Raw genomic sequence first — 21,900 nt, forward strand, 5'->3', positions numbered from 1 at the left:
ATCTCCAAGGGCTTGATGTAGAGCTTGCCTCCTGTTATTGAAGTCTCAGGGATAGCAAAGACTTCTTCCTGCCAGCACCTGGAGTCTCTGGAGAGACCCCTACTCTGCTCTGTGGTGCCCTTCCAGTTCCTGGGACCCTGAAAGGAGAGGCTAGCAGCCTAAGGACAAAAATACACGCACCGAGCGCCGTGCGGAGAAAAGATCGACGCGAATCCGATCGCGGCTGAGAAAACGACGCGACGCCGGTTCCGCAGCTGAGAAACGACGCCGCAGGAAACGCGACCGAGAAACCGACGCCCGGAGCAGGAGAAACGACGCGCAGCATCGCTGACGGAGGCTGAGAGATCGCACCCTGCGCCGCGGGACTTTCGGATCGTCGTGTGGCTGGCTTTTTCAACGTGCACCGCCGTGCCGAGTTGTTTTCGACGCACACAGCCGTGCAGGGTTACTTTCGACGCACACCGCCCGTGCGGGGCTATTTTTGACGCAAACCAGGTACATTTACACGCTAGCAGCGCTAGTGTGTTGTTACAACTACCTAAAGACTCTTTTTATTTTAAACCTTTTAAAAATCATAACTTGACTTGTGTATGTGGGATTTTTGTCGTTTTGGTCTTGTTTTGTCTAGATAAATATTTCCTATTTTTCTAAACTGGTGTTGTGTCATTTTGTAGTGTTTTCATTAAGTTACTGTGTGTGTTGGTACAAATACTTTACGCCCAGCACTCTGAGGTTAAGCCTACTGCTCTGCCAAGCTACCAAGGGGGTAAGCAGGGGTTAGCTGAGGGTGATTCTCTTTTATCCTAACTAGAGTGAGGGTCCTTGCTTGAACAGGGGGTAACCTGACTGTCAACCAAGGACCCCATTTCTAACATTGGTGACCAGCGGTCGGGATTTGGACTTGTATTTGTACTTGACATACAGTAATTAAGTGTACACTACTGTTTTTGATCTCAGACCACTACGTGACCACATACTACTAGTCTTGTGATTTTTGTTTTTACTTGGACTGTTTTTCTCTACATTCAGTTTCTTTTTTTTTCGCTGATCCCGTGATTGACTTTGCTGAAACTTCATTTGAGAACTTGCTTTTCTGTTTTTGGAACTGTGCATACTTTTTTAACCTCTCATCATGTCTCAGTCTGGAGATGCCCTAGCTGAAGCTGCTTTTGACTTAGAGAAATTGGAGAGCTACAAAGTGGCTCAGTTGAAGCAGTTTTGTAGTAATGTTGGCTGTCCCATTAAGAGCTCATCCAAGAAGGATGAGCTGCAAAAGGCGCTGAGGGCCTGGGTGACAGCCAAAGCAGCTGAGGGGCACACAGATGAGGAGCCAGAGGGGGAAGAGGAGTTGCAAGTCACTCACACTGATGTAGTGGGTGGGCCTGCTATGTCTCAGGGGAGGATCTCCAGGGCAGGTAGCAGTGTGTCCTCCAAGAGTCTGACACCTGGAGAGTTACAGGACAGACAGGCAGAGAGGGAGTACCAGTTGGAGCTGAAAAAGCTCAGTCTAGAGGGGGAACAGAGAAAGCTGACCCTTGAGGTGGAACAGAGAAAGCTGGCCCTTGAGGAAAGGAAGATAAACATGGCTCATGAGCTCAGTTTAAAAGAGATAGATCAGAGGAGTCAGTCCAGTAGGGATGGTGGCAGCAATTCTACAGTGCAGCCTGAGAGAAGGGTACACATCCCAAAAGACCTTGTGAGGGATTATAAGAGGGAGGATGATATCTACTTGTGGTTCAAGGGTTATGAGTCAGCTCTCCACATGAACCTGGTCCCTGAAGCTCATTGGGGGGCAGCCCTGTGGAAGCATTTTGAGGCAGAGGGGAGGGACACACTGACGGCCTTAGGGGATGCTCAGAGTCTCACCTACCCTGCCATGAAGGAGGCCTTACTTACCAGGTATGGTCTCACCCCTGAGCAGTACAAGGAGAAGTTTAGATCCTACAAGAGAAAGGAATCCCAAACATGGTTGGAATGTGTTGATTCTTATTGCAGGTCACTGGATGGTTGGGTGAAGGGCAGTAAGGTAAACACGTATGAGGGGCTTTACAATTTAATTGCTTGGGAGCACTTGTACAGTTTATGTTTTCCAGAGCTGCGCCAGCACCTCATTGACAGCAAGCTGACTGACCCCAGGAAGCTTGCACAGGAAGCGGACCGCTGGGAGAGCACCAGGGTCCAAAAGAGGTATGGGGGAGACCACGCCAAGGGTGGGCAGGGTCCCTCTCAGACGAAAGGGGGGGGTAAGGGCAAACAGGATGAGTTCTCTAAAGGGCCCCAAACTGATTCCCAGGGCAAGGATTCCCAACCCCCCAGTGAAAAGAGGCCATGGTTCTCCAGAGGGAAGCCAATGGCAGGTGGTCCCCTACGTAAGTGCTATTCATGTGACCAGGTGGGTCATGTGAGGGGGGACCCCAAATGCCCCAAAAGTACACCGGCACCCACTGGTGCACCGTCCCAGGGTTTGGCCAGTGTAGCGCTTGGGGAGGAGTTGGTTTCAGGTGGGTGGGAACCAGCAGAAATGACCCTTGTCTCACTAGGGGACAGTGAGATGGTCCAGAGAAACCTAGTGCCTGATAACACTAAGAAGTACAGGCAATGGGTGACCATCAATGGACAGAGGGTGGAGGCTCTAAGAGACACTGGAGCCAGTGTGATTACAGTGAGGAGTCACCTGGTGTCTGAAGAGCAGATTGATCCCCGGGTACTTCACCAAGTAGTTGCAGTAGACAATTCTGAGCGCCTCTGCAGAGTGGCGCAGGTTCCCTTTGAATGGGGGGGGGTCTCAGGTTCCTGGAAAGTAGCTGTGAGTCCAACCATGCCTGTTGATTGTTTGCTAGGCAACGACCTGGAAGATTCCCCTTGGAAGGAGGTGGAACACAGGTCTCACTTGGAGATGTTGGGTCTGCCTGGGTGGGTATGCGTATCCACCCGGTCTATGGCAGCCAATCAGGGTAGTCAAGAGCCCCTGGAGCCTGAAACAGTGGCCCAGGGGACCGCCAAGAAGAGGAAAGGCAGGAGGCGCGGGAAACCCGCCCCAGAAGTTCCCACGGTCCGGGAGGAGGCAGAGCCTGAGGGTGATGCCCCGGAACCTACAGGGGAACAGGTGGCTGAACTGGGGGAGGTCCCCGAGCTGTCGCAGTGGCAGCAGGAAGGGGGACCCACCAGGGAAGTATTCTGCACAGCGCAGAAGGAGTGCCCTACTCTTGAGGGACTGCGGCAGCAGGCTGCAGCCCAGGCGGCTGGCGGGGCGCCAGGTACTCACCTGATTTATTGGGAGGATGGCCTCCTGTATAGTGAGCCTAAGGTTCCTGAGCCGGGGTCAGCTCGTATGCTGGTGGTACCCCAGGGCTTCAGGACCTTCCTACTGGGTTTGGCTCATGATGTGCCTTTGGCAGGGCATCTAGGGCAGGACAAGACCTATAAGAGGCTTGTCTCCCACTTTTACTGGCCCTTGATGAACAAGCAGTCAGCTGCTTATTGTAGATCTTGTCAGACTTGTCAGGCAAGTGGCAAGAGTGGGGGGAAATGCAAAGCTCCCCTCCACCCTTTACCGGTAGTCAGTACTCCCTTTGAAAGGGTAGGAATTGACATTGTGGGGCCTCTGGATCCCAAGACAGCCATGGGCAACAGGTTCATCCTGGTCTTGGTGGACCATGCCACACGGTACCCAGAAGCTATTCCTCTAAGGACGGTCACCGCCCCCGTGGTGGGACGTGCCTTGATGGGGGTTTTTACCCGCATGGGGTTCCCCAAGGAGGTAGTATCTGATAGGGGTACAAACTTCATATCCACTTATATGAAGTCTCTGTGGAAGGTGTGTGGGGTAACCTACAAGTTCACCACCCCTTACCACCCCCAAAGTAATGGTCTGGTTGAGAGATTCAACCGCACCTTGAAAGGCATGATTCAGGGCCTGTCAGAGCCCTTGAGGCGTAAGTGGGACGTCCTCTTGCCATGCCTTCTGTTCGCTTACAGGGAGGTGCCTCAAAAGGGACTTGGCTTTAGCCCCTTTGAGCTCATCTATGGCCACCCTGTGAGGGGACCGCTCAGTCTGGTGAAGGAGGCTTTGGAGAAAGCTCCTAGTAAACCACCCCAGGATGTATTTAGCTACATGCTGGCATTAAGAAACCAGACTGCCCGCTTCAGGAGTCTCGCTCAGGAGAACCTAGAAGCAAGCCAGGAGGACATGAAACGGTGGTACGACCAGAATGCCACTCTGGTTGAGTTTCAGCCTGGACAAAAAGTGTGGGTCATGGCACCAGTAGAGCCTAGGGCTCTCCAAGATAAGTGGACTGGGCCTTTTGAGGTGGTGGAAAGAAAGAGCGAGGTCACCTATCTGGTAGACTTGCAGTCCCCCAGGAACCCCTTGAGGGTCCTACATGTCAACCGCCTCAAACCACACTTTGAGCGAACTGAGCTATCCATGCTCCTAGCGACAGATGACGGGGTGGAGGAAGAGAGTGAGCCTCTTCCTGACCTCCTGTCTGCAGGAGAGAGAGATGGGTCTGTGGAGGGAGTGATCCTCTCCCCCTCCCTGACTGAGGACCAGCAGAGGGACTGTCGCCACGTGCTGGGACAGTTCGCCTCACTGTTTTCCCTGATCCCAGGAGTCACACACCTGTGCACACATGATGTGGACACCGGGGACAGTACACCTGTTAAACATAAGGTTTACAGGGTGACTGACAGGGTGAGGGCTTGCATTAAGGAGGAAGTCTCCAAAATGTTAGCCCTGAGGGTTATTGAGCACTCCAGCAGTCCTTGGGCCAGCCCAGTGGTCTTGGTCCCAAAGGCTACTGCTCCTGGTGCCACTCCAGAACTTAGGTTCTGTGTGGACTACCGGGGTCTCAATGCGGTCAGCAAGACTGACGCACACCCCATCCCCCGAGCTGATGAGCTCATTGATCGGTTAGGAGCTGCCAAGTACCTCAGTACGTTTGATTTAACATCTGGGTACTGGCAGATTGCCTTAACTGAAGGGGCAAAGGAGAGGTCAGCATTCTCTACCCCCGATGGGCACTTCCACTTCAATGTGATGCCCTTTGGGATGAAGAATGCCCCTGCCACCTTTCAGAGGTTGGTCAACCAGGTGTTGGCAGGACTGGATGAGTTCAGTGCCGCCTACCTGGATGACATTGCTGTGTTTAGTTCCACATGGGAGGAACACCTGCAACACCTCTGGAGAGTGTTAGAGGCCCTGCAGAAGGCAGGCCTCACTATTAAGGCGAGCAAGTGCCAAATAGGGCAGGGTTCTGTTGTGTACTTAGGACACCAGGTGGGGAGTGGCCAGGTGGCACCCCTACAGCCTAAGATTGACACGATTCTGGCTTGGGAGCCTCCCAAGACCCAGACTGAAGTGAGAGCCTTTTTAGGTCTCACAGGATACTATAGGAGATTCGTTAAGGGATATGGTACCATTGTTACCCCCTTAACTGAGTTGACTTCTAAGAAGCAACCCAAGAAAGTGATCTGGACAGAGGCTTGCCAGAACGCTTTTGATGCCCTGAAGGCTGCCATGTGCACAGCACCTGTGCTGAAGGCACCTGACTACTCCACGGAGTTTGTTGTACAGACAGACGCCTCAGAGCATGGTATTGGAGCAGTACTCTCACAGCTGAATGAAGAGGGCCTAGATCAACCCGTAGCCTTCATTAGCAGGAGGTTACTACCCAGGGAACGTAGGTGGAGTGCCATAGAACGTGAAGCGTTTGCTGTGGTCTGGGCACTGAAGAAGCTAAGACCCTACTTGTTTGGGACTCACTTCCGAGTTCAGACCGACCACAGACCCCTCAGATGGTTAATGCAGATGAGGGGTGAGAACCCAAAACTGTTGAGGTGGTCCATTTCCCTACAGGGGATGGACTTTACGGTGGAACATCGACCCGGTACAGAACACGCCAATGCTGATGGTCTGTCCAGGTTCTTCCGCCTTAGTGATGAGAACTCCCATGAGGTTGGGTAGTTGCTCCCCACTTTTAGCTGGGGGGGACACGTGTTAGACTTTTCATCCTTGGCGTGGTCTCCCTTAACTTTTTGCCTCTGTTCCCCAGGTTGTTGATGTGTGCTGGACTCTGATTTTGCTGTTTTTGTTACTCTGGGCACTTTACCACTGCTAACCAGTGCTAAAGTGCAAGTGCTCCTGTTTAAATTGTATGTAAGTGGTTCATCCATGATTGGCATATTTGAATTACTAGTAAGTCCCTAGTAATGTGCACTAGAGGTGCCAGGGCCTGTAAATCAAATGCTACTAGTGGGCCTGCAGCACTGGTTGTGCCACCCACATAAGTAGCTCTGTAATCATGTCTCAGACCTGCCCCTGCAGTGTCTGTATGTGTATTTTTACACTGTAAATTCGACTTGGCAAGTGTACCCACTTGCCAGGCCTAAACCTTCCCTTTCCTTACATGTAAGGCACCCCTAAGGTAGGCCCTAGGTAGCCCCAAGGGCAGGGTGCAGTGTATGGATAAGGTAGGACATATAGTAATGTGGTTTATATGTCCTGACAGTGAAATACTGCCAATTTCGTTTTCACTGTTGCAAGGTCTGTCTCTCTCTCATAGGATAATATGGGGGCTACCTTTAAATATGATTAAAGTGTAGATTCCCCTAGAGAGTAGATGGACATGTGGAGTTTGGGACCCCTGAACTCACAATTTAAAAATACATCTTTTAGTAAAGTTGATTTTAAGATTGTGAGTTTGGAAATGCCACTTTTAGAAAGTGAGCATTTTCTTGCTTAAACCATTCTGTGACTCTGCCTTGTTTGTGGATTCCCTGTCTGGGTCAGTTGACAGTTGGGTTGTTTTTCACCTCACACCAGACAGTGACACAAAGGGAGCTGGGGTGTGATCTGCATTCCTGATTAGCCATCTCTGCTAGGAGGGAGGGGTGGAGTGGTCACTCTCATCTGAAAGGACTGTGCCTGCCTCTGACAATGCTGTCTCCAGCCCCCTGGTGTGTGTCTGAGGCCTTGCCTGGGCAAGGCAGGATTTCACAAGAAGGTGTGAGTCCCCTTTGAAGAAAGGTGACTTCAAAGACTAAAATGGGTATAAGAAGGGCACCCAAACTTACAAACTTTAGAAACACTTCTGGAATCAAGGGGAACCTCTGCCTGGAGAAGAGCTGATCGCTGAGGAACAAGTGCTGCCCTGCCTGTGACTGTGCTTTGTGGAGCTTTCCTGCAGTGCTGCTTCTGCCAGAGTAAGAGGGCAAAGACTGGACTTTGTGTGCCTTCCATCTTGAAGAAGAAATCTCCAAGGGCTTGATGTAGAGCTTGCCTCCTGTTATTGAAGTCTCAGGGATAGCAAAGACTTCTTCCTGCCAGCACCTGGAGTCTCTGGAGAGACCCCTACTCTGCTCTGTGGTGCCCTTCCAGTTCCTGGGACCCTGAAAGGAGAGGCTGGCAGCCTAAGGACAAAAATACACGCACCGAGCGCCGTGCGGAGAAAAGATCGACGCGAATCCGATCGCGGCTGAGAAAACGACGCGACGCCGGTTCCGCAGCTGAGAAACGACGCCGCAGGAAACGCGACCGAGAAACCGACGCCCGGAGCAGGAGAAACGACGCGCAGCATCGCTGACGGAGGCTGAGAGATCGCACCCTGCGCCGCGGGACTTTCGGATCGTCGTGTGGCTGGCTTTTTCAACGCGCACCGCCGTGCCGAGTTGTTTTCGACGCACACAGCCGTGCAGGGTTACTTTCGACGCACACCGCCCGTGCGGGGCTATTTTTGACGCAAACCAGGTACATTTACACGCTAGCAGCGCTAGTGTGTTGTTACAACTACCTAAAGACTCTTTTTATTTTAAACCTTTTAAAAATCATAACTTGACTTGTGTATGTGGGATTTTTGTCGTTTTGGTCTTGTTTTGTCTAGATAAATATTTCCTATTTTTCTAAACTGGTGTTGTGTCATTTTGTAGTGTTTTCATTAAGTTACTGTGTGTGTTGGTACAAATACTTTACGCCCAGCACTCTGAGGTTAAGCCTACTGCTCTGCCAAGCTACCAAGGGGGTAAGCAGGGGTTAGCTGAGGGTGATTCTCTTTTATCCTAACTAGAGTGAGGGTCCTTGCTTGAACAGGGGGTAACCTGACTGTCAACCAAGGACCCCATTTCTAACAAAGGCGATAAATAGTTGTTTTGTCTTTCGAATTAGTTTTGTTCTGTCAATGTAGTACATTAGTGCTCTTTTGATGTCTAATGTATGTAGTGCTCTTTCAGCTACAGAATCTGGCTGTGGGAAGAACACTGGTAATTCTACCGTTTCATTCAAGTGGAACGGTGAGATTACTTTTGGTAAAAATTTAGGATTGGTCCGTAGAACAACTTTATTTTTGTGTATTTGAATAAATGGTTCTTGAATGGTAAATATCTTGAATTTCACTCACTCTTCTTAGAGATGTGATGGCAATTAAAAATGCAACTTTCCACGTTAAGTATTGCATTTTACAAGAGTGCATGGGCTCAAAAGGTGGGCCCATGAGTCGTGTTAGGACGATGTTGAGGTTCCATGAAGGAACTGGTGGTGTTCTTGGTGGTATAATTCTCTTTAGGCCTTCCATAAACGCTTTTATGACTAGTATCCTAAACAATGAAATTGAGTGCGTAATTTGTAGGTAAGCTGAAATTGCCGTAAAATGTATTTAATGGAAGAGAAAGCTAGGTTAGATTTTTGCAAATGTAGTAAGTATCCTACTATCTCTTTTGCAGATGCGTGTAAAGGTTGAATTTGATTATTATGGCAGTAATAAACAAATCTTTTCCACTTATTTGCATAGCAGTGTCTAGTGGTAGGGTTTCTAGCTTGTTTTATGACCTCCATACATTCCTGTATGAGGTCTAAGTGCCCGAATTCTAGGATTTCAGGAGCCAAATTGCTAGATTCAACGATGCTGGATTTGGATGTCTGATCTGTTGTTTGTGTTGTGTTAACAGATCCGGCCTGTTTGGCAGTTTGACATGAGGTACTACTGAAAGGTTTAGTAGTGTTGTGTACCAAGGTTGCCTTGCCCATGTTGGTGCTATTAGTATGAGTTTGAGTTTGTTTTGACTCAACTTGTTTACTAGATATGGAAGAAGTGGGAGAGGGGGAAAAGGGTACGCAAATATCCCTGACCAGTTCATCCATAGTGCATTGCCCTGAGACTGATGTTGTGGGTACCTGGATGCGAAGTTTTGGCATTTTGAGTTTTCTTTTGTTGCAAATAGATCTATTTGTGGCGTTCCCCACATTCTGAAGTAAGTGTTCAGTATTTGGGGGTGAATTTCCCATTCGTGGATCTGTTGGTGATCCCGAGAGAGATTGTCTGCTAACTGATTCTAAATTGTGCTATTAGGCGAATGTGGTTGTGAATCGCCCAATGCCATATTTTTTGTGTTAGGAGACACAACTGTGTTGAGTGTGTTCCTCCCTGTTTGTTTAGGTAATACATTGTTGTCATGTTGTCTGTTTTGACAAGAGTGTATTTGTGGGTTATTATGGGTTGAAATGCTTTCAGCGCTAGAAACACAGCTAACAGTTCTAAGTGGTTTGTATGAAACTGTCTTTGCTGAATGTTCCATTGTCCTTGGATGCTGTGCTGATTGAGGTGTGCTCCCCACCCTGTCATGGATGCATCTGTTGTTATTACGTATTGTGGCACTGGGTCTTGAAAAGGCCGCGCTTGGTTTAAATTTATACTGTTCCACCATTGAAGCGAGATGTACGTTTGGCGGTCTATCAACACCAGATCTAGAAGTTGACCCTGTGCCTGAGACCACTGTGATGCTAGGCACTGTTGTAAGGGCCGCATGTGCAACCTTGCGTTTGGGACAATGGCTATGCATGAGGACATCATGCCTAGGAGTTTCATTACTAATTTGACCTGTATCTTTTGGTTTGGATACATGGCTTGTATTACATTGTGGAATGTTTGGACTCTTTGTGGACTTGGAGTGGCAATTCCTTTTACTGTGTTGATTGTTGCTCCTAGGTATTGCTGTGTTTGACATGGCAGAAGGTGTGACTTTGAGTAATTGATTGAGAAACCTAGTTTGTGTAGGGTTTCTATGACATAATTTGTGTGTTGTGAACACTGTATTTGCGTGTTGGTTTTGATTAACCAATCGTCTAGGTACGGGAACACATGTATTTGCTGCCTTCTGATATGTGCAGCTACTACTGCTAGACATTTTGTAAAAACTCTTGGTGCAGTCGTTATTCCGAATGGCAACACTTTGAATTGGTAATGTATCCCTTGGAATACAAACCTTAGATACTTTCTGTGTGAAGGATGTATTGGTATATGGAAATATGCATCCTTTAGATCCAGTGTTGTCATGTAGTCTTGTTGTTTGAGCAGTGGGATTACTTCTTGTAATGTAACCATGTGAAAGTGGTCTGATTTGATGTATGTATTTAATATTCTGAGATCTAGTATAGGTCTTAGAGTTTTGTCCTTTTTGGGTATCAGAAAGTACAGTGAGTAAACTCCTGTGTTTAGTTCTTGTTTTGGTACTAATTCTATTGCTTCTTTTTGGAGCAATGCTTGAACTTCTAATCCTAGAAGATTTATATGTTGTTTTGACATACTGTGTGTTTTCGGTGGGACTGTTGGAGGGAATTTGCGAAATTCTATGCAATAACCATGCTGGATAATTGCTATTACCCAAGTATCTGTTGTTATCTCCTCCCAATGTTTGTAAAATTGGCTTAGTCTTCCCCCCACAGGTGTTATGTGATGGGGATGTGTGACTTGTAAGTCACTGCTTATTTTGAGGACTTTTGGGGCTTTGGAATTTTCCTCTATTTTTTTGGAATTGTCCCCCTCTATATTGCCCCCGAAAACTTCCCCGCTGATATTGGCTTTGGTAAGTGGGCCTTGTTTGAGATGTTGTGGTTTCTGTAGGTTGTCCTCGAAACCCTCCCCTAAAAGGTGTTTTGCGAAATGTGCCTCTGCTCTGCGGGGAGTAGAGTGCGCCCATGGCTTTTGCCGTATCAGTGTCTTTCTTGAGTTTATCAATAGCAGTGTCGACTTCCGGCCCAAACAACTGCTGTTCATTAAATGGCATATTTAGCACGGCTTGTTGAATTTCCGGCTTGAAACCTGACGTGCGCAGCCATGCGTGCCTTCTTATTGTTATTGCAGTATTTACTGTCCTTGCAGCCGTATCTGCTGCATCCATTGAAGACCGTATCTGATTATTAGAGATACTTTGTCCTTCTTCCACCAATTGTTGTGCTCTTTTTTGGAACTCCTTGGGTAAGTGTTCTATCAAATGTTGAATCTCATCCCAGTGCGCTCTATCATATCTTGCCAAAAGTGCTTGTGAATTGGCAATGCGCCATTGGTTTGCTGCTTGTGCTGCAACCCTTTTGCCCGCAGCATCAAATTTGCGACTCTCTTTGTCTGGAGGTGGTGCGTCCCCCGAGGTATGAGAGTTTGCTCTCTTACGAGCTGCCCCGACAAATACTGAGTCCGGTGATAACTGGGTTGTAACATAAACAGGATCTGTTGGCGGTGGCTTGTACTTTTTCTCCACCCTTGGAGTTATGGCTCCGCCTTTAACAGGATCCTGAAAGATTTGTTTTGAATGTTTTAGCATTCCTGGGAGCATAGGTAGTCTTTGGTATTGGCTATGAGTGGAGGATAGCGTGTTAAACAAAAAGTCATCCTCAATTGGTTCGGAATGCAAGGTGACGTTATGGAAAGCAGCTGCCCTTGCGATCACCTGTGTGTAAGATGTACTGTCCTCAGGAGGGGACAGCCTGGCAGGGTACGAGTCTGGGCTGTTGTCTCATACTGGAGCATCGTAAAGGTCCCATGCATCGGGATCATCTTGACTCATGGCAGTATGAGTCGGCGAGTGCATGAGTGGTGGAGTTGCTACTGGTGATGTGTGCACTGATGGTGGTGGAGACGGTGGTGGAGTTGTTTTCTTTGCCACCTTTGCCTGTGACTCCTTGTCCTTTTTTTGAAAGGCAAGTTTTCTTTTTCTTTTAATTGGGGGAAGAGTGGTTATCTTCCCTGTGTCTTGATGAATGTGGAGCCTTCTTTGAGTATAGTCTGGCTCTACAGCTTGAAGTTCCTCTCCAAATCTATGTTTTTGCATTTGCGAGGACAATCCTTGTTCCTCTGTATAGGAACCTGTTTTCGGCTCCGAGGCTGGATGTTTCGGAACCGAAATTTTTTCGGATCTCTTTTTAGGCTCCGAAGAAACCTTTGTAATTTTCGGCGTGGAGGTTTCTCGGTGCCGAATTTGTTCGGTGCCGCTGTCACGGTGCCGAAATTTCTCTGAGCCGATGTCTAGGGTCCGAGATTGCTGTGTGGCGGTATCTCGACCGGAGTCGGATGACTTCGACACCAGCGTGCCCTTTTTCGGTGCCTTGGCTCGGTCACCTATTTTTTGGGTTAAGCCATGGCCTGTTGGCGGTGGCGTCCCCTGGGCTTTTGTTGACTTCTCGTGAGTCTTATGTTTCGACGTCTTACTCACGGTTTTGGGCATTTCTTCGGCCTCGAGCTCTTCCGAGTCCGACTCGTGGATAGAGAAAGCTTCCTCTTCCTCTTCGAAAACCTCTTGTCCTGTCGGCGTCTACGCCATCTGCAGTCTTCTGGCTCTTCGGTCTCTTAACGTCTTTCTGGACCGAAACGCTCGACAGGCCTCACAAGTATCTTCCTTGTGCTCTGGGGACAAGCACAAGTTACAGACCAGATGCTGATCCGTATACGGATACTTGTTATGGCATTTTGGACAGAAGCGGAATGGGGTCCGTTCCATCAGCCTTGAAGTCGCACGTGGCCGGGCCGACTAGGCCCCGACGGGGGATCGAAAATACCCCGAAGGGCCACCGGAGCTCTTCAAAATTCGGTGTCGATCTGTTGTAGCTAACCCGATACCAAACGCAAACAAAACTGACGTTTTTTCCGAGATTCTAACTAACTTTCCGACCCGAAACACAGAGCAAAAAGGAACACGTCCGAACCCGATGGCGGAAATAAAACAATCTAAGATGGAGTCGACGCCCATGCGCAATGGAGTCGAAATGGGAGGAGTCCCTCGGTCTCGTGACTCGAAAAGACTTCTTCGAAGAAAAACAACTTGTAACACTCCGAGCCCAACACCAGATGGCGGGATGTGCACAGCATGTGTATCTGCAGCTACACATGCCATCGAACATATATATATATATATATATATATATATCAGTGCTAGTGCCAGTGCAGCTATAGTTAGTTCAGGCATTTATTGATTCTTGAATGAATATGGTGCCTACTGACGAATCTGCACAGACCTTTCCAAATATGTTCAGCTATTTTGGCTCCTTTATGGAAAGGTACCTGCTGATTCATCAAGCAGGGGTCAAGAATAAGCAGGGGGCCCTAATAGAGAGATTTCCCATTTTAATTCCGATTGAAAAAAACATCTGAATGGAATTATACCAAATTTGGCAAAAAGTTAGACCTTTATTCAGAAAGTGTGCTGGTAGTTATATGGTGTAAATCCTTTCAGCCGTTTTCTTGAAATTAAAATTTAAAAAGATGCTTGAGGTGCTTGAGTGGGCTTGACGGGGTTAATGCAAGAGGCTATAATGCACCCTTGCAATGCATTGCTTATGACCTCATACATTACAAAAATCATGACATGTTCTATGACATCATTGATAACATCAATGATGACAACTTTAAATGACATCATTGATGGCAACACTGTTTATGGCAGGGCTGCGAGTAATAGTTTCTTGAGTTAACTAGAACTGGCACATTTCTGTGTGTTTTTTTGTGTCAAATGTTACATTTAAACAGACGTATTCACCTATTCACTGAAAGCTGCTTTTGGCACCCGACCATCAGTGGTGCACCGCTGATAGCGCTACCGTCTTATCACCTCTATTTTGTCTGCTCTCTACTTCCAATTTTGTATTTCTCAGTACTGTGCAATAAAACTATTTTCAAGCTTCGCGACTATCATGCTCTCTTCGGAGTAGTTGAAAGGAGGAAGCAGAGGAGATGGGTAGATAGATAGATAGATAGATAGATAGATAGATAGATAGATAGATAGATAGATAGATAGATAGATAGATAGATAGATAGATAGATAGATAGATAGATAGATAGAATGCCAACACTGCAAGAGTCGCCCAAACAAAGAACAGTTTGAAGAATAACAATCAAAAGACAGACCAAAGTGTCCTATTTTGCTATGAGAATGTGGACGGCTGAATCTGCCTGGTTAGAAAAACAAAGGTGTATTCCAATATATTGGCTAACTATAGGCATACAATAAAAAAAAATTTTTTAGCAAGATCCTAGAAAAGGAGGTATTAAGACAGTTCCAAGAGAAGGCAGAACCACATGATGTCCTCAATGATAAATTTAAACCTGGGAAGGGCATTGAAACTACTACTATAGCTGTTTATGTGCTGTCAAAATGTTCCTGTCAATGGATAGAGACATGAAAACAGCCCTCAAATTCCCAGACGTCTCTGTGGTATACACCACCACTGGCCACACAAACATAAAGGCCAGGCTATGAAAATGGAAAAGATTAGTGGACTTTGTCCTACCGTTAGTCTAATCCTTTCTAGCCAACTGTAGTCAAAAAGTCAAGATAAGACTAGAAGAATCTTCTGCTCACCTGGTAACTGCAGTGTCCCCCATCAGCCTTGGCAGAGCTTTGCAAGCAATGTGATGTACATTTTTTAATGTATGCAAGACAGCAGCAAAATTTACTTATGCCTATACAACAACCCCAGACAACACAAACATTATCACTTTACACTTCAACAATGTCCTATGATGAATGAATGAAGAGTTACCTGTGAATGAAGGATACCAACAACGAGGCCACTGTATTGAGAATATGTTAGCTAATCTCACTACCCTTCATCTGGTTTCCAGGTTTTGGGACTGTCCACTATTCAAGACAGACATTTAGGACACCTCTTTGACTGTGAATTAATGTTTGTTCCACAAACCACAGAAGCTGTTAAAAGGCTCAACTCACATTTCCTTAATCTGCAAATTAGTCTCACTCTCACTTCCCCCCCCCCCCAAAAAAAAGGGGGAATTTGACAATCCTTCGCCTACTACAATCTGGATTACTTACCATCATTCACACTGGCCTAGCCAAAACAATCATGGACAGGCTCCATAGATTACAAAAGCAGAAAGCAGCTTTAACCAATATAAGTGGGACCACATCAATCATTGTATGAAAGCTCTTCACTGGCTAACTGCAGAAAGTAAGGTCAAATACAGGACACACAGCACTATCGAAAATGCCTACTGGGTAAAAGACCCCAAATACTTGCTAAATGTGGCTCCCAAACCAGAAACAGCTACTCATGAGTTACTAACTTAATCCACCAATAGTCGTTGAAGGTAAAACACTGAGGCGTATCACCATGTCCCAGATTGTGGAACATCCCCAGCCTCTCTCAGAGATCAGAACCCAGTCACATGCACTTGAGGAAACTCCTGAAAAGGCTTAGATTTACTATTTAAAATGTACATTTAAACCATAAGGGCATGCAATTGCAGAACATCATCCTCCCTCACTGGACACGCTTTCACCTTAGATTGGACAGTGATGCTACCTCGTCTGTGCTCTGAACTTACAGAAGAGTTACATGTAGCGATTTAATAACGGCTTCAGATCTTGGGAGTAGATATCGACCACAAAGGGAAACAGTGGTATTCTTTCACTGTACAACACAAACTGGTCCTCCTCCAGCATATACCAACTAACGTTTTCAAAGAGAGAAGTTTTTTTAAGTTGCCAGGAGGTATAAGTCCAACACGCCCAGCTACCGGGCAGTGTCAGAAGCCAATGATGACATGCCTAGTGGCAAGATACTGGTGGATTTAAATCCGAATTCAGAGTTGGCCCATATTTAGAGGCTGCTGGAGCAGGATATATGCAACATCTAAGGAAAGTGGAATGCTTGAGTCTCAGTTGTTTGGTGACACTGCTTGCTTTGAAATTCTTGATTACAGAGAACTTTGCTACAACACCAATCCCTCCCCCCTCAGCTCTACCCCCTACCACTACTCTTTCACCTTTCGTTGTTATTTGTGTTGAGATGTTCTGCAGGGAAAGATAATTTTTGGTGATGGCTTCATTGTGGTTGAGGGAAAGAAAGTTAAAACTCCAAGATGTACTGTATACATCTGATTTTGTACCAAGTGGCCTTTTGCAGGCGCGGCCCATCCTTTAGGGTGGAGGGGCCACGTCCCCCCACCTTTTGCCCCTCATGAAGACCGTCTGTCAGGCTGAACAAAGGTGAGCCTGACAGACACTCTTCATTTTCAGCTCAGACGGCCAGGAGTGAGACATGCGCGATTTGCACAGACTCCTGGCTGCCTGAGCTGAATTTTGCTGGGCTGAGGAGGTCACAGCTTCTATGGGTGGGACCTCCTCGGCTCAGCAAATGTGCCTTGAGGCCCTCCCCTGGGTGACGAGGAAAGCGTCACCCATTGACTTCGACCTGGGCGCATCAGGTTTAAGCCCTGAAGCGCCCAGGGCGAGTGTAAATTAGTGACACTTCGTCACAGAGTGGGGTGGGGTCAGCAGTCTCACTGACCCCATTCCACTCTGTGACGAGGCTGGGACGGCTGCCTTCCCTCATTGGCTGACCTAAGGTCAGCCAATGAGGGAAGACAACAGTCCCAACCCTCCTGGGATCTCGCTGCTGAAGGTAAGTGTGTGTGTGAGATGTTTTAAATTAATGTTTGGTGCGTTCATGCATGTTTGAATGTTTTGAGTGCTAATAATGGATGTGCGTGCGTGTGTATTTGAAAGAATGAGTGTGTGATCTTTTAAAATGAATGTTTGGTGCATGCGTGCATGTTTGAATGTTATGAGTGTTAATGGATGTGTGCGCGTATGTGAAAGAATGAGTGTGTGTGTGTGTGAACTTTTAAAATGACTGGTGCGTGCGTGCATGTTTGAATGTTATGAGTGTTGTTAATGGATGTGTGTGCGTGTCTGTGTGTGAAAGAATGAGTGTGTGTGTGTGTGTGTGCTTCCCGCCCGCCCCCCTCCCTCCTAAAGCTGCCGGCCGCACTAGCCTTTTGTACAGTTTAGTTGAACAAAGAAATAAACTGACCACTGTCTGACTACTGTGATGGCTTTTGGTGGTAAAGCAGGGAGGAGCAAGGCAAGCTTAGTCAGAAGAGCAGCGTGTAGTATGCTATAGGTATAATATATAGGTTTGCAATGCACATTAACTAGTGAGTGGCAGAACTGAGAGCCCACTAGTTAGTGAAAGAATTGACCATTTGTTCAATCTGTGCTGCTGTTGTGATTTGCACCAACCTAAAAAGCCATCCAGTAGGCATAAATATGACCGCCAAGATGGCAAAGGCAATGTGACAATATCCGGACTGAAGTATTCAAGGATATTGAAAAAGTCACGCTGAACAGGCAGGCAAGGTGGGTGGAGGTGAGAATCCCACATGGACACCAGCTCAGGCCACATAGCCAACCAACCAGTTTGTGTCACTTGAGGTGGGTGCAATCTTGGTAGAGATCAAAAATAAAAGAAATCTAAAGAAGGGCCTTCCCTGCATATTTGGTCATATTTACTCTTAATACATAAACTTGTTTGGAGGCTTTCTAAACTAAAATCAATTTGCAGGTTTTTATTGTCTCCGTGTCCATGTATTTGGTGTCTAAAATTGACATTGTGTTCATGATGTACGAAATATCTACTGCTGCAGCAAGCAGAGAGAGGATTCCCTAATGGTAGCCCAACTGTAATGAGGACCTTAATTAACTTAGAAGGATATTTTTAAAAAAAATTGCAACGAACAGTAAAAATTAGACACTTTTACGCCTGTTTGGAAAGTAATAATTGACATATCTCATAACATGCTTTATATGCGTAATGAATTTTGCTCTTTCCTATGAGTGAAATCGCATCCACAGTTTGTGTTTGCAATCTGCTTACACTTTCATATTTATCTGGTGTGGGTGGATTTTACGATTTGCTGCACTCTACTCCCCTTTTCAGTTTTGCTAATTGCTTCTGGACTGAAATGCAGGGCAGTTATGGCTTGGCAGGACACCAGCTTTTGCTCTGGAAGCAATTAAGCAAGATTTCTCAATAGACCCACCGCCAAATTCAGTTAATTAAGTACAAATGTCCAAGTGATAATGGCATCTTTATGATTTTCTAATTTCCCAATTCAACCCATGCTGCATTTGTCACCAAATCAGCAGACTACCTTTTTGGCTACTTTTGTTGCATAATCATTAACGGTATCCTATAATCCAGATAATGCAATTATGTGTGTAAACTACATTATATAGTTAACAGGAATCATGCAGCTCCATTGACCAAAGGTTTTTAACCAACGGGAAGCCATTTATGTTCTGCAATAGCTATTAGGTTTCTTATGATGTAATAACACCACCTTCGTCTCCTGGTGACATTTAAATCCACTATGACTCATGCTTTATCACGAAGTGACTATAAACTACAGTGGCAATGTATGACCACAGGACAAGGATATATTTGTATCTCTCTTTTCGTTTTCCTCTGCTTCTCCATTTTCTATCTTACTTTGACTCTGTTCATTTCCCACTCTCTTCTCTCCCTTATCGTTTGTCTATCTTTCTCTCTCCCATCTCCGTCTGCCACTCAAGCTGTCTTCTTATTTGTTATTTCACAGATAATGAATAGTGCACACTAATCAACATAAAATATACATGTTTAGGTTGTAATCTCTGGTCAAACTTTTAGTTTTGGCAAGCTATTGCAAAAGGAGGGACACCAGAATGCCATTCGCAGCTTTCAATATACCGTAGTAGAAAAGTGCAAAAGTAATGTGGTCACGCAGGGGAAAAAACAATTCTCTTTTTCCAGTTCTGCATCAATAACAATCACCAACAATAGGCATTCTAAAATGTTGCTTTGATTGATGAGATTAGCTTGGCTTTGGAGACATACTGCTCCAAAATTCAATGGATGGCCCCATTAAAGTCGTCTAGGAGTATTAATATTTCATCTGTATTGACATTTATATTCACTTTTTGCTTCATACAAATGTGGCAATAATATAAATTACTAGCCACACAGTATAAAAACACACACATTTTCTTTTGCTTGTGATATTACCTGCGACTCTTCTTGTTGTTTTTTTAATTGTTCTAGCATCTGCTGAAATTCTGCCTCTTTCTGTTTCGCCTCGTCTAACGTAGCTTGATTCTGTTCATCATAGGCCATGGCAACCACAGCCAGGATCAAGTTCACCAGGTAAAAAGAGCCCAGAAAAATCACCAAAACAAAAAAGATCATGTAGGTTTTGCCAGCAGCCCGTAATGTCTGGGGAAGATAAAATAAATATTAACACATTAATATATGTTCCACTACATGGAATATCTCTGATTTCAGTGTTTATTGTCTTGCTATATTCTACTTCAGGGTACAGAGCAAGGCGATTCAAAAGTAAATATGTTCTTGTACTTTCGGTAATACTTACACTCCCTAAAACAATCTAAATTTAAATGGGAGTTGGGGTTGACAAAGTCCTTGATGGCGCCTGCTGCATGAGTCCTCAAAATAAATTAAATTCAAAAGAAATTGAATCTAAATGTTAATGAACTCCCTCGACCCCATCCCCACTCTTAACCCACTAGGTTGTTTATAAAAGCAAGTTCAGAAAAATAAAACTGGGATTTTAGGTAGATCGGTGGATAATTTCATCCTAAATATTTCAGGGCAAATGTAAGGAAAATAATTTGTATCAAGTGGTATGTGTGAGCCCTTTCGCTCCTCTGAAAGTCCCAATAAGTAGGATGTATTTAGTGATCAATAAAACGCATGCAATACCAAGAGACAGCGAGGCAGGGACTATCCGGATGAATTAGCCATCCCAAATCAAAGTTTCATTATTACAGCGCTTTTAAGTTTACTCGGCAAGCTGATAACGCTACTACACAAAACCCAACACCACAAACAGAGTTCACAATTTCTTCTCACCAGCTGATAAAGATTTTCCCAATAGTCCTGAGTCATTAAACGAAACAATGACAAAAAAGCCCAGCTGAATGTGTCAAAGCTTGTGTAATCATAGTTCGGATTTCTGCCAGCTTTCACGCACACATAGCCTTCCGGACATTGACTGAAAACAAAAATAAAGACAATGTGTTTTTTCATATTTCAGACATTCTAACATCAGAAAACGCGCAAGTTACAATTGTTTAATTGATTAGTATTACAGGAAATAGATCCAGTAACAAAAATGAATGTGCTTCTTTCCTGAATGTTTACTCTTCTTCTTTACCTTCTGATTACCACGTGCACGCGAACTAAATATGAAAGTGATAAGAATATGAAATGGACATCTCCACACTCCATAACTTTACTTCAAGAATACCCATTAAATGCCTTTTCAGTCACATACCTATCTAATTATAAAGAAATTCATAAATGATAAATTCACATGCAATAAAAATCAGTGAAATCATGAACATAGTTTGTGGTTATTCCGAAATGAACAAGTTATTTACCTTCGGTAACTCCTTATCTGGTAGAGACTCTAACTAGCCACAGATTCCTTACATTAGAATATTCCCCAGCTATCAGACTAGATTTGGAAGTTATTGTAGCATCCCCTTGCATGCAGGTAGGTGGCATCTGTCAGCTCCATGTGATGTTGTTGGTGTTGTCAGTGCTTGAAGTGACGTGCACACTACCTATACAGGCACCTCCCCAGAGCACTGACCTCAGTTCTTGACTGTTTTTTCACATCAAAAACGAAGAGCCAAGCTGGGGAGGAATGACAAGTGTGCCAACGTGAGGTCCTAAAGGATTGATTTATGTGAAGATACAGGGAGGAAGGAAGAGTCGTTAAGTAATGGGCACCTAGATAGAGTCTCTGTCAGATAAGGCGTTACCAAGGGTAAGTAACTTGTTCATCTGACAGACAATTCTAGTAGTAGATTTTTTCAATCTAAGAATAGCTACCAAAACAAGCTCTCCCAGATAGGAGTCTACAGATTGTTTTAAACTAAGAAGTCCTGGAGGGCCAAACCGCAAAATGACCATCTCACCGGACCTGTCTGTCAAAGCAGTAGTGTTTGGCGAACGTGTGCAGTGATGCCTACTTAGCTGTCTAGCAGATGCCCGGGTCTGGGACTCCTCTTGCCAAAGCAGTGGTCACAGCTGTAGCTCTGGTGGAATGAGCTCTTAAGCCCTTAAGGGGATATTTCTTGGCAATTGTGTAGCAGATCTTGGTGCAGAGAATGATCCATTGAGAGATGGTTCTCTTCTGAATTGCCTTACCTTTCTTTGCCCCTGCAAAGCCAACAAAGATTTCACCAGGAACTCTTTGACACGATCAATGTAAACAGATAACAGATCCAGGTGGTGGAGTCTCTCCTCTTCTTTAGAAGGATGAAGAGGGGGGAAACGTAGGCAGGGTTATGTTCTGCCCAGTGTGAAAAGGTGTGACCAACTTTGGCAAAAAGGATGCTTGAATTCTCAGAAACAGCTTGTCTGGGAAGAATTAAGTGTAGGGAGGGTTAACTGAAAGTGCCTGCAATTTACTAACCCTCCTGGCAGATGTTATTGCCACAAGAAAGACAGTATTGAGCATCAGCTCAAAGGGGAACACATGATGAAGGTGACAATTGAATTCAAGTACCACTAGGACATAATGATGGACATGGGAGGAAATCTATTCACAACAGGTGACCTAAACATGGAAGGTTGGAGTTGAAACCATAGAAAAGAAGAAATGGCTGACAGATATTGTTTAACTGTGCCTAATACAAAGCACTGCCAGGTCAGGTATACAGTACCCTGCACTGTTGCTGCAAGAGAAGATCTTCCTAAATGGGCATTCTGACTAAAGGACAGATGTTCATGCTCAGGAGTGTGGGTTACCATACTATCCGTGCCCATTCCAG

At 45.6% G+C, this 21,900-nt stretch overlaps 1 protein-coding gene across 2 annotated transcripts in view; it reads right to left on the bottom strand.

The window, feature by feature from the left end:
* Nucleotides 1–21,900, bottom strand: part of LOC138285390 (sodium channel protein type 2 subunit alpha) — a 666,155-nt gene that overhangs the window by 279,319 nt on the left and 364,936 nt on the right. For both annotated transcript variants that reach the window (XM_069225263.1, XM_069225264.1), the window contains exons 11-12: nucleotides 19,970–20,111; nucleotides 19,106–19,312 (exon numbers count right to left, since the gene is read on the bottom strand). In XM_069225263.1, coding sequence (XP_069081364.1) covers nucleotides 19,106–19,312; nucleotides 19,970–20,111 — 349 coding nt within the window. The remainder of the gene's footprint in view (nucleotides 1–19,105; nucleotides 19,313–19,969; nucleotides 20,112–21,900) is intronic.

Source organism: Pleurodeles waltl, chromosome 3_1, assembly GCF_031143425.1.
Source record: "Pleurodeles waltl isolate 20211129_DDA chromosome 3_1, aPleWal1.hap1.20221129, whole genome shotgun sequence".
NCBI lineage: Eukaryota > Metazoa > Chordata > Amphibia > Caudata > Salamandridae > Pleurodeles > Pleurodeles waltl.